Here is a 13,032-nt window from a genome sequence, read left to right on the forward strand (position 1 = left end):
CTCTAGAAATATTGGCAGGCCTCTCAGAAGAGCTACCTTCAGTGGAAGGTGAGGGGCCTCAGGACCTTAAGGGTTGCTACATGTTATAGGATTAAGCTTATAAACTTGACTTGGAAAGAAGGGTACTTTTGAAATTCTGAATTTCACTTTCTCTAACTTTCTTTGGCTGCTTCTAGTACCCACCTTTTTATATTTCACTAAAAATACTTTTCCTAGTGTTTCACCCTCTTTGGATGATTTCATTGTTGCTTCGAGTTCTCCAGCTGTCTGTTTTTTATAACTCTTCCTTATCCTTCAATAATCAATGCTAACTCTTAAAGAACTTTTTTTGTTCTTTGACTTTTTTGGAGTGAAAGAATCTGGTACCAAATGCTCAGAGAACAACAATGCAGGGTTACAGGGGTAGTTGTTCTGTCTTTTTTGCTTCCCTATTGTATCATGTAATGCTTCTGAATTGTCAGTATTCTTTACATTGAAGTAGGACTAATGTCCCTTTTATAAAATACTCATAAGTGCAATTAGTTTGACAATTACTCATATTATCATACCACCTAATAATGCTCTTATTCTTGTTTCAAGCTATTTCTAATTGCCAGAAATATTTCTCTGGTGAAGAGTGAGCTTGGGATCCCTATGGGTTTGGTTTTTTTTTAAACTTATTTCATCATTTCTCTGCAGCAGAACTCCCACCTCCATATACCGCCATTGCCAGTCCAGATGCCAGTGGTGTTCCTGTAATAAACTGCCGTGTGTGCCAGTCTCTAATCAATTTGGATGGCAAGCTTCACCAGCATGTTGTTAAGTGCACAGTTTGCAATGAAGCTACGGTAAATTGGGTTTTTAGCTCTTTCTGTTGTTATTGACATGCTGTTATCAATTCCTGTTACCTAGAAAGGGTAGGTCCCTGGTCCACATAACTAATTACTAAAATGAACTAGCAGGCAAATTTGAGGGTATAGTGATTTTAAAGCTTTGCCAGAGGGTTATAGTATTTTATATTGAGAAGTGTCAAGTAATTGTAGTTGTTATTACTAACTCTGTCAATTAAAATGAAAGTATATCAGAAATATGTTAAGGAATGTGAAGATGCTTATGGAAACAGTTGACAGATTCTTTGGGCAAAATGGAAAAGTATGGCTATCTTATCTAGTCCAGCCCTTGGTTAACACTGCAAGGGTTAAGAACATTTAGTTTTAACTTAGTAATGATAACTGGTTATTAGCCCCTTCCTCTCTCTCCCCCCTCCTCCCCCCCAAATCTGACAGATCTATGTGATGTTTTTAAAAGAAAAATAGTAATTTGCCTTTTAGCAGTAAAAACCTTTTCCCCTGCCAACTGTGATAGTGTGAACTCCTATAGCATTATCAAGAGTAAATCTCTCAGCTTTTGGATATTTATGATTTTCCTTTGAGAAGAAACATAGAAGCTAAATTCCTGTGTTAGTAGTTGATGTAGTAGAACAGAGGTGGTCATTATCCAGGTGGTTTGGAAGCAACTTGATTTGCAGCAGGCTGCCAAATTAAGGGCAAACCAGTCAGGTATTTGGTCTGGCTTTCTTCAAAAGGCACTGCTTTTTCACTCAGTAGTCCTGTACAGCTAATCAGCAAAGAAGTGCCATTTGAAATAAAAGCTTAGCAGTCCTACTGTCTGTGGCTCTGTATTCCCCTGGTTACTTTGCAAACCCTTATCTTCACAGAAGAGGGAGGACCTAACCCTGTGAAGTATCCCGGTTCTACTTCATTCTGAAATATCTTGTTTTCACTGAACTGAACCGCCTTGCAGTCAGTGGGTTTATCATGAAAAGGCAAAGCTTACCCATTTAACACTTAAGCGGGGTTATTTGTTTAAAAAACATTTAAGTTAATGCTTAATGCAATTACAATTCTCAGGATATGAATGTTTCACTTTTTCCACTGGATCATAAAGTCCTTGGTTTGTTTTTTATACATATGTTCACAGGTGGCTGTATATTATAGTTGTGATTGTAGAAACTACTGGGGATAAGTTAGGGTGTGAATTTAACAGTACAGGTTCTCTATGGTCACTGCCTGTATGTGTACTTTTAGCCTTACCACAAAGTAATTTGTCCTGCTTTCATTGAGGAGTTAGCTAACTTGCATTTGTCAGAGCATGCAGCAAGGCAGTTAGTGGAGTAGCATTTAAACCAGGGGTGCTCAACCTCTGGCCCATGGGCCAGATACAGCCTGTGGAGCCTTGGCATCTGGTCTGCGGGACTCCACCTGGGTTGGGAAATGTGATGGCAGGGGAGCAGTAGCCATTAATATGGTCACCCTCCCTTCCCTGCCAGTTTGCCAAGCCGCAAGCCCTGCGTGGCTGTCAGGGCTGGGCTGTTCCCCATCCTCCCCACTTCACCCACCTTGGGGCTGGCTTGGGACCATACTACCCCCTGCCTGCCTCCTCATGGCCAAATGGTGCTCACTGTGCCCACCCCGGGTGCCAGATGAGGAACACCAGCCAGATCTGGCCCACAGGGGGTGGGGAAATTGAGCACCACTGGCTTAAACCACTATTAATTCACACCCTAATTTACCTCATGGTGACTTGTTTACTGTGATACTTTATGTATATGTGCATACTCTATCTTTAGTGGGATACTAATACAAGCTGTTACAGTGTATAATTCTGCAGTGATAAGAGGAACAAAGTCCCTCCAACTCTAACCTGGCTCCATTTGCTATCAAATTAAGGACTATTTAGCTATTTTATATTGATATAGACTAGTGGTGTTTGATCCCCAGCCCACAGGCCAGATCTGGCCTACCAAGCTGTGTCATCTGGCCCTCAGAACTCCCCATGGGTCTGAAAGCTTGGTAGTGGGGCAGCCTTAACTGCTGCTCCCCTGCTGTCAAATTTGCAAACCCATGGGGAGTCCCACAGGCTATATAAAAGCCTTGCACACTATATTGGGTGCATGGGGCCAAGATGCACGAGGCATGATCCAGCCAGGTGCCGATCATCTGGCCCATGGGGCCAAAAGATTTGAGCACCACTGATACAGATTCATATAAACCTAACCAGGAGCAGGTCCAGGAAATTGAGAAGGAGAGTGTGGTAGAGGCAGAGAGCTCATTACACGTGTGCCTGGTGGACAAGACTGGAGCTCACAGCATTGAAGAATGATGTGACCATAGTGCCATATCCCACTGAATCCATTTCTGGACATACCAGTTAAACCGTATCATCTGCTGCATGCTGTGGTGTAGCAGCTCTCCCATCCTTTTCAGAGCGGCTAAGATGTCCATGTGGCCGTACCTTTAAGGAATTAAAAAATAAAGCAAAGTTCATTATTTCAAGGCTAATATCTGTCGTCTTTTCTCTGGTCTAGCCAATCAAAAACCCTCCTTCAGGGAAGAAGTATGTTAGATGTCCATGTAATTGTCTCCTAATCTGTAAGGATACATCTCGAAGAATAGGCTGTCCAAGACCCAACTGGTAAGAAAATTCTCAACTGCAGTAGTTCCATTTCATTTATAATAAAATTGCTAGGATGATATTGTAATGCAAATATTGTAAATAAGTAGCTAAAGGTACACAGATATTTAAGTCATTATAAAATAAAGAAAGTATAGACTTTGATCATTTCATTAAAACTATATTTACAAGCATTTGCACAGAGCTCTGGTCAGATATTAATTTACCTGATTCATTATGTTAACATACTTAAAGAAAAAAATTATACCTTGTGCCATAGTAACTATAGTCTGTTTGGGATTGGCTTCAAATATCTCCATTTTTTTTATGGAATGGTATTTCACTTAAGTTGTATGTTTTATATATTTTACAAGGAATATATGAAGGCAGTAACGATACAATGGGGTGAACACTTAAATTCTGGTAAATGCTGCATCTAATTTTCCCCAGAAAAGTGGCAAGGACACAACTTACTTTATTACACCCCTTTTATAGCTCATGAACTGTGAAAACCTGCAATATCTCTTTGAAGAAATGCCACCTATCCTTTCTTCTTCAAAACACCCTGAGGATATATTGCTTCTCTTTACTTAGAATAATTAGCTGATTTAAGCAATCTGATATTGTGTTCTTCCAGCCTTAAAAAAAGAGGCATCTCTCAATGCATAGGATGGTTCTGGTGCATACTTGAGTACCATGAGTGAAATTCTGACTATCCTAGTTGTAACTAGAACTGGTTGGAATTTTTCAACTGTTTCCTCTCCTCCTCTCCCAATTTGAAAATACTAGCTTAGTTAAAAGTGAATCTTTTCATGGAGCATGTGAAAAGTTATATCAGTGAAGAATTTTTTTTATATCCATAAGGGGATTCCCCATTAAATTTGAAGCATCTACAATTGCAAGGAGCTGATAGCTTGCTGATCCTGGCAGATACCTAGGGTGTTTGGGACATTGGTTCAAATCCTTTTAGTGCATGATTTAGATCAGTGGCTTTAACCTGGGTATCCTGCATCATATCTCAAGTGAGTGTCCTAATCAAGGCGCATTCAGCTGTTCTGATGCGAGTCTCAGTCTGTCCTGTTGGAGTTTTGTATACATAATTAAATATTCATTGCAAGAAGAAAATATTCATTATACACAACTCCCTGATGAGTGCCATAACAGGCTGTATACAGCAGTAATATCTCCCTCTGCGCCTCCCTCCTATCCCTACCCCACCCCCGCCCCCAGTAACTGTAAAGTACAGGAGCTCCAACTGAAGCAATTAGGCAGAGCAAAGCCTACACAGCGTCATCTGCACTGACCACCAAGCTTGTTCTGGAGCATGGGAAGGGGTGTCTTTCTTCTTGGGAAACTTGAAAAGGTCTTGTTTTGTGCCAGTGCAGAAGAAGAAAAGCTTCTGAAATCTCAGACATACTTGCAGGATGGGATAGCCATTTCTTGTCCTGCTGTTGTCACAGCATTTAATATACAGGTAAAAATGCAGCAAAAAACCTAAATACCCTAATCTTATTAAATGATCATTCCCAACAGTGAATACCTTCTGAGCAGCTCTAAGATATGCCTTGTTTGTGGGGATAACTGAGCAGATTTTTGAGCAGACTGTGGGCAGTGCTTTCTGTAGCAGGCTATTCTCTGTGAAGGGCTCTCTATGAATCCTTCCACCTATTCTAAAGAGGAACCAGCTCAAGATCAGTGTCTGCAAATCTTAACTCTGTCAGTATGACAAAGGGAGAGAGACCTTGTGCATTGCAAGACTTTGTTGTTTCCCACCATCGCACCTCCGTCAGGTTCCCAGTGCCAGAAATGAGCAGAACCCAGTGAGAATTTTCCTATTGGTTTTTTTCATGTGCTGTTATTCTGCATGAACAAGTTTATATGACTAAATTTGAAATATGGAATAATCCACTGTGGATTACTTGATCATAAAATCAAGCAAATGACACACATTGACATTACATGGTATTAAGAGCTAGAAATTGGTGACTTTATTAGTATCATATTGGGGTGTACTGATACAGATAGCAAATTATTCACCAAGAATATCAGCTGATACCGATACAATAACCGATCTACAGGAATGCAGCCGGGCAGCATGGAGAACAGGGCCTGCAGGCAAGTCTGTGGAGGGGAAGGGGCATGGGGTGTGAACATCGAGCACCCCATGGTTAGGGAAGGAGTGGAGCAGGGGCAGGGCAGTGAAGGACCCTGGGGCCAGGGCAGGGAGTGGGACAGAGCCACGGGTGGCTTGTCCAGGGGATCAGTGTCCCGGCATTTAAAAATGGTGGCAGGGGCACTTGAACTAAAGCTCATTGAATGAGCTTTAGTTCAAGCACTGCCACCACAATTTTTAAGCACCGGAACCTTTTAACTTGAGCGGGGCCAGGGTGGAGGCGGGCTGCCCACTGTGGGCTCGGGGTTCTTCACCCTGCTGCCTTTACCCCAGGAGCTGCACACTGGCCATGCTGCATCCCCTGCCCATCTGGTGGCACTGGTGGTGGTGAGCTGTTCCTTCTGCTGCTAGATGGGTAGGGGGTGTGACATGGCTAGCGCATGGCTCCTGGGGCAAAGAGCTCCAAGCCCACAGCAGCCAGCCCATCTCCACCCTTGCCCCACTGGGCTCCGCTCCAGTTAAAAGCATCCCGGTGCTTAAAAAAGGTGTCGTCGGCACTTGAACTAAAGCTCTTTCAATGAACATTAGTTCAAGTGCCCCCACTGCCATTTTTAAGCGCTGGGATGCTGATCCCCTGGATGAGCTGCCCACGGCTCCATCCCATTCCCTGCCTGGGCCACAGGGTCCCATTCACCACCCTGCCCCACACCCTCCCTCACTGTGGGGGCCTTAATCTGCCCCCCCCCGCTCCGTTTTCTTCCCATCCAAAAACTTACCTGCAAGGTGCTGCTCTCCATGCTGCCTGAGTGCGTTCCTGGCTGTGTTCATGCGTGCGGCTGTGCACCTGTGCATGGTGTCTGGGGGCTCCAGCTAGAAGGCATATTACATTTATTGGTACATTATTGGCTATACCAGCCTAAAAAGCTGATAGCTGCTGATGTTAATTTTGCTTTTATCGGTGCCAATCTGATATGGCACTGATATATTGGTAGGGTGAACTTGATGTTAGATGAATGCAGGGGTATCAAACATGTGGCCTCTAGGACTGTCTTGGGGGGGGGCATTAACCCCAGTGGCTACCAGAGCAATTACATTTGCAGGGACAGCACCTGGGGAGTTAATATTGCTTGCTCCACTAGTGAATTCCCAGTTTTGGATCCCTGTTAGGAATGTAGGTCAGAAGCAGGAACTGTGCAGCTGCCAGAACCTAAGGGGTTAATGCCACTGTTGATTGCTCTGCTGCCAGAGGTGGGCTGTCCAGCCTACAAGAAGCCCCATAGTTTGGATCTGGCTAAACAGGACCAAATGAGTTTGACACCCTGGATTTAGTGTATTAAAAGTTTTTGATTAAGCAAAGCATAGCATTTCCAGTATTCTTCTGATCCACCAGATTTGAATGACTTTTTGGCTACAGAAAGTACAGAGAGGCTGCCTGGTTTGGTTTAGGGTGAACTGGGTAGGGTAGGAAGAAGGAATTTGGCTGGAGGAAATAATAGGGAACAATCCCTCATTTTTAATCGGGGTAAAAACTGATTGGGGAAATAATTTTGCCTAGAAGACCAAAAAATATTCCTTAGCCCTGCTGCATATTTTCTCTGGCCACTTTTGCCTGTCCCAGTTCACAAGCTTGATTGTCTGGTTATTCCAGGCTTGATGGACTATGTCTGAGAGAGAGTTCTTATAAACCCCAAGCTCTTTGCCATTTGCTGACTATGTCTTTTCTCTCTGTAATAGTTTCCACTTAAGTGGATGGTAATATAACCTCCAGTGGAGGCAGGGGGAAGATAAGAAATCCTTTATCTATTTGGAAAACCCTGTAGGGGGAGAGACCCAAATTGGTGCATTTTTAATATGTTTTAATACATTTTATAGGTATAAAAACATGTTTGTGTCTAGTGCTAATCACTTGCATACGCCTTCCCCTTCACCAGCCTAATGACAACATGCATTTAATATTCTTACCACAGTAGACGCATCATTAATCTTGGTCCAGTGATGCTGATTCCAGAAGAACAGCCAGCTCAACCTGCCTTGTCTGTTCAGCCAGATGGTACTAGGGTAGTGTGTGGACACTGTGGAAATACATTTTTGGTAAGTAACCAGTCTGCATTGCGAGTCCGAAGGCCACATTTTCTCTCTCATATCTGCTACTATTGAAAGTCCTGGAATTGCATCCTAGAGTCTTCCCAGCCATCTATCACTGATGTGAAACTAAAGCTCTTGGTAAGCTGATTTCATGTTTTGAGGTAAAGCATATCTGAACAGTTGGTAGCTGGGATTTTTCCCACATGTATGTTCAAGGAATACCCAGTATTTCTTGCATCGAGGGATCAGTCAAACCCATAATTATTGCCCTACTGATGGGAACTGTATAAGGACCTATTTTTGTTAGCGTACAAGTATGTTCCATGACAGTTAAGATAGTATAGTCGGTGCTTGTTATAGTTACCTTTTTCGGTCACTTATAACTTTCTAGAACTTGCACTCTTGGATGAAATGTTCTCTGCCTGGACGCCAGTTATGCAGAACTTGGGTGCATGCTTAACTCTAAGCAAGCACATATCATCCTTGAAAGACTGGAACTTCAGTTTATATCTAAATTTGAAAACGTTTGAGAACTTGAGTAAATAACTGAATTATCTTTGTGTAGGAGGACTGAGAAATAAGCTACCTTGAAATAATTGTGTATCCTTCCTGATTTCCATGATCCCTTCTGTTTAAAGTGTAATATAGAATTAGCATGTGCAACAATGCTGATCATTACTTTAGTTTGGGGAAACTGGCTTTAATTTCCCCAACCTATGTTTGGGAATTGTGTTCTGTATATGAACAGCAGACTTGTGTTTTGCCAGGGTAAGATGACTGTAACAGGGGGCCTTCTCAGGGCCGATTTCCCTGTGGCCTGCCCACCTGTTTCTGGGCTAACTGCCTGCCTTCTATCCTGCCATGCCTTGTTGTTAATTATTTAATAGATGTTAATCAAGTGGGAGACTGCCCATTGCTTGACCCGATGCCAGGGGGCGCTATCTGTGGCTCCGTTCCTCCCCTACACCGCAGCCCAAGCCTCACAGACGGCATTCAGATGTTCTCACAATCACCAGCCCCATGCTGGGCCCCATAATCCTAGTGTTGAATCCCTCTATGATCCCTCCATTCTGGCAGCCTAATCCACCTTCATCCTGGGAAGCATAGCTCCCTGAAATGCTTCCCCTTCCAGGTGTGGTCCCCCCGGGACCTTTGGCTCACTAGCCCTGGCCCACCTCCAGGCCAGTTGGAACCCCAGGCCCTCGGCTCTTGGGCGTTCCTCGCAATGGGCTCCTGGCCCTTCGACCCTTCTGGTCCTGGCCCCAGCATTGACCAGTCAGGGGAAATCCAGACAGGTGCGAGTCTATGGCCTTACTCTCTCTGGGGGTCTGCCCTCCAGACCCTACAAAAAGGGTAACGCACCCGGTTGTGGGGGCTAGAGGTTAAGGCTCCCCGACCTGCCTTTCACCAGGGTGGGAACTGGCCTGGCATTTCCTGGGGGCTCCTGCACCACTGGGAGCCCCACCAGGCCACCCACTCCTGCCAGGGTGCAGTTTTAGGTCATACCCAGAACCAGGATCCTCCTGACCATCCCCTACAGCTCCTCCCTTATCTCCAGATGATACCTGCAGCAAGGCGATGTTGTTGCCTGGCCTCCAGCAGAAAACTGCCCTGTTTATATGGGCAGCCCTAGGTTCAAAATGCCTCATCAGGCACCTGGCAGCTGCTAGCTCCAGGCCCTTTAAGTGGCAGGCACAAACAGTGAGTGCCCTGCCGCAATGACCAAGACTAGTGCTTACTTCCTAAATAAATTATCTTCCAACCTTGTTGGAGCAATGGGTCCTTCCATCTTTGTAGTGTTTAATAGGTATGGTTCCTGTACTCTTTAGTTAAATTTATAGGGCCAAGGTAAAGGCTCTAGCTTGTTTTGTAATGCTGCAGGAGAACAGCTCCTTTGCAGTTTCTTCTATATTTATTCCTACAAATCCTGTATGTGTGTTAACAGATTGATTGGTGTGCACTGATCATCACCTTAAACACTAGTTTAAATCTGAGTCTGTTAGGAATGAATGAAAGGTTCTTGTAGGCTTTTGAAGGTAAAGGGTGTGTTTGTTCTGGGCATTATACTTGGTACTTGGGTGTGATGGTTGTTCCCAAACTTTTTAAGAACAGGGTTGGCAAACACTTTTCTAGAATGATTCAGGCAGGGATGATCCTCCTTTGAACAGGAGGCTGGACTAGATGACCTCCTGTGATCACTTCTAGTTCTATTTTTCTATGATTCTATGACTTTGGAAAGGAACTAGGAAGTTGGAAACCACACTTGAAAATCCATTATCAAGATTTTGGAAGCCAGAAGATCTGTGGAATCTGGGAAACATAAATTCCATCTCTTGACTTTCTGCCCTTTTCATTATAAAAAGAAATGTTTAAGTTCTACATGGATTTAAATTTATCATGATTTAAGCATTCCAGCTAGGGACTGAAGTTACACATAAGCCAGTTTAAGTGATCAGAAACTGCTTTAAATGGGACAGGAGTTCAGTGCACATAAACCGCTTTCAAAATGACCAAAACCGGTTTTAAGATGAACCTGTTTGGATGTAGTATCAGACTTAATGCATTTAGATCAAGCTAGCTTATGGAATTTCTGTCCCACATCCCTTCCTGGTTCAAGTTAGCTCACAGTCCTCTGGCATCCCAGGATGCTTTGCAGCCCTGGGCTATGCTGCCTGCCCCAATGGAGCAGGGACTGCCTTGCCCCTCTGGTCCTTAGCATGCTTCCTGACTGTGTCTGTCTGTCCATAGGGATGGCAGGGCAGGGGAACAGAACCCAAGTCTCCCTAGCCAGGGTCTACACAGCAAGTGGTGGGGAGGAAAAGCCCCTGTGGTGGGGGCCTTCAGACCCTGGCAGCCCTCGCCCCTCCCCTTTCCCAGCTGCTGATTTTCCCTCTGCTCCCTGGGCTATCCCTGACACTTGCTGTAGTTAAGGCAAGGGTTTGGGTTGGGGAGGGGAGAATTCCCCTCAGTTCCCTGGGGCTGCCCCATATTGGGGGCCTGGGCTGGGGTGGGTGGAAGCTCCCCAAGCTGGGGGCTGTCCACTGCCCCTATGCTTGGTTGCATGGGCAGGCACCTGGCCCAAAGGACTTCTGTTCCCTCCCTACTGTGGCAGTGGCTGAAGCAATCAGCAACTGGGAAGGGAGGTGGGGAGTGGGAAATTCCCCTCTGCTCCCCAGGGCTGCCTGGGCTGGGGGAAACCTCCTTAGGGGGAGGCTCTTCCATTGTGGGCCAGCACCCAGACAGGGGGCTTCTTAACACCTTGTGGGGGAACAGCAGGGGTTTCAGGACACAGGGCTGGACTGGCAATGGCCAGCAGGCTGGGAGATGTGCTCTAGAGTCCCCTGCCTACTGGCCTAGGTCATTAAAGCCTCCCTTCCTTTCCCAATTGAAAACTGAATGTCAGTTCAGTTGGTTATCAGTTCAACTTATGCAGCTTAAAGGAAGCTGCCTACATTGAATCAATTCAGCCTCAGGCTTTTTGACTGTCTGTACTTAGCCTCAGACATCAGAAAAATTAAGCTCATACTCATGAGTTTAATTCTGACTTAAGTGGGTACACATGTGTTTAATTTGGACAGTTTCAGAACTGCATGACCATGGTACGTATACACTTACGTAGGATGCTGTTTAAAACAATTCTTCAACCCCCAAGAGCAACTTTTAAAGGGTCCATATACAATATCTGTATTAAAGATCATCTTCTAATGTGAGTAATCTTTCTAGTGCTGAAGTTAAAAAAACATTATGGAGTCCTACCAGAATCCTGCCTGAACAGTGAAGTCAGGTAGAGTTGTAATCTAGGTGTTGGGCTGCTTTAGTTCAATCTGCACTGGCAAAAGCAAAGTTATAAACTAAAATAAGTAGGACAGACAAGCCTTTACTTAGCCTTCTTTTATTAGAAAGATTCAAATTCTCCTTCTAGTTCATCATTATTCAGACATTCTCATAAACGCTGAGGCTTTAATTATCTGTGCTCCTACCTCTGTAGGCAAAATCAAGGTTGTTAATTCCATAATTTACTTGGACTTCAGATTCTGTTCTTCTGTGAAGTGGGATTCTGTGTATGAAGAAGACCATAGTAATTGTTATGCTCAGACCTACTGCATTTAAGCCTTTAAAGAACTAAGTTTTCAAATACTGTATTTTGTTTGACTTTTCAAATCACATTGCTAGTCACATTTTTAAGCTTGTGTCATTTGTGTGTCAAGACAAGCACTTGTAACCTCTGTAATACTAGAACATTGTGAAAGCAAAAGATTTGCTGACTGTACCTAATTCTTTTTTTATTTTGTTATCTATGAAATCTAATTTTTAGCTTAAATTGTATTGAGTTCTTTTTGCTTCAAAGTGACCTATTTGTGATAGAATGCATTTTGCTTTAGATAACAGCTATTTTGGACACTTGTCCCCAAAGGTATCATGGTAGTGAAGCATGATCTATAGCTATAACTCTGCCTAGGGACCTATCGAATTCATGGTGGAAGTGTGCTCCGCAGCAGCTCTTTTCATCTTGTATGTTCCCCCACATCCCCTCTTCCCCTCTCACTGATTGGGAGAGGGGCCCTGCATCTCGCTCCTGATTTGGCAGGGAGGCAAAAACCATGGTTTTAAATAAGGTGCCATTTTTGCTTCCCAGCTGGTCAGCAGCAAGCAGCAGGGCTCATGGGGCGCCTCAACCAGTCAGCAATGGGGAGGGGTATGTGGGGAAACCTGCAAGATGAAAGGAGCTGCTGCAGAGCCCACTTCCGCTGTGAATTCGGTAGGTCCCTACCTATGCCCTATTTGACATTAAATAGGATAATAAACTAGAGAGAGTTGGATTTCCAGAGGAACTTTTAGTATGAAATAATTCTGTTGTTCATTTCTCCCTCACTTTTTCCATGAGTAACTGTTTGTCGACTATTCTGTAAAGGTATCTTTTACCATAGTATTCCAACTACAGGTAGACTAGGATTTCCTTGTCTCTTCAGAGTGTATATTTGTCCATCATATTTTGTAGATCCCTTCCATTTCCTCTCAGATATGCAGTGAAACATCTCTCTTAGCCAAGGCCAGGGCTGTGCAAAATGGCTGTGTCTCATTTCAGATTCAGCCGTTTTGGAGGACAGTGATTCATTTTGGTGTTTTAGATCACTGCTCTGTTTCGATTCGGCCAAATCTGTTTAGGAGTTTCAACGCTGCTTCAGAGACTTAGATCAGCCAGGGAAAGGCAAGCACAGCTGGGCGGCTGTAGGTTTTCCTGTGGCTCCTCCTGCCTCTCCCCGGGCGGAGGGAGCCGCGGGAGAAGGCCCCATGGCTGCCCTGCCCCATCCCCCTCCCAACCGGCCCCAGCCTAGTCCTGACCCTTTTTTTTTTTTTTTTAACCCCCGCACTCCCTGGCTCTGGCAGCGGCAATTGGGGCC

The 13,032-nt window shown here is 44.4% G+C and overlaps 1 protein-coding gene across 5 annotated transcripts in view; it reads left to right on the top strand.

The window, feature by feature from the left end:
• The window catches only part of PIP4P2 (phosphatidylinositol-4,5-bisphosphate 4-phosphatase 2), a 52,943-nt gene that overhangs the window by 7,666 nt on the left and 32,245 nt on the right, over window positions 1-13,032 (top strand). For 4 of the 5 annotated variants that reach the window (XR_003096424.1, XR_003096425.1, XM_014525132.1 and 1 more), the window contains 3 exons: window positions 679-827; window positions 3,347-3,453; window positions 7,513-7,636. Coding sequence is in view for 3 of the 5 variants with exons in the window: in XM_014525132.1 (XP_014380618.1) it covers window positions 679-827; window positions 3,347-3,453; window positions 7,513-7,636 (380 nt within the window). In the remaining 2 variants the exon portion in view is untranslated. The remainder of the gene's footprint in view (window positions 1-678; window positions 828-3,346; window positions 3,454-7,512; window positions 7,637-13,032) is intronic. The other variant, XM_025216577.1, reaches the window with a different exon arrangement.

This window comes from Alligator sinensis, unplaced genomic scaffold (genome assembly GCF_000455745.1).
Source record: "Alligator sinensis unplaced genomic scaffold, ASM45574v1 scaffold946_1, whole genome shotgun sequence".
In the NCBI taxonomy this organism is placed as follows: domain Eukaryota; kingdom Metazoa; phylum Chordata; order Crocodylia; family Alligatoridae; genus Alligator; species Alligator sinensis.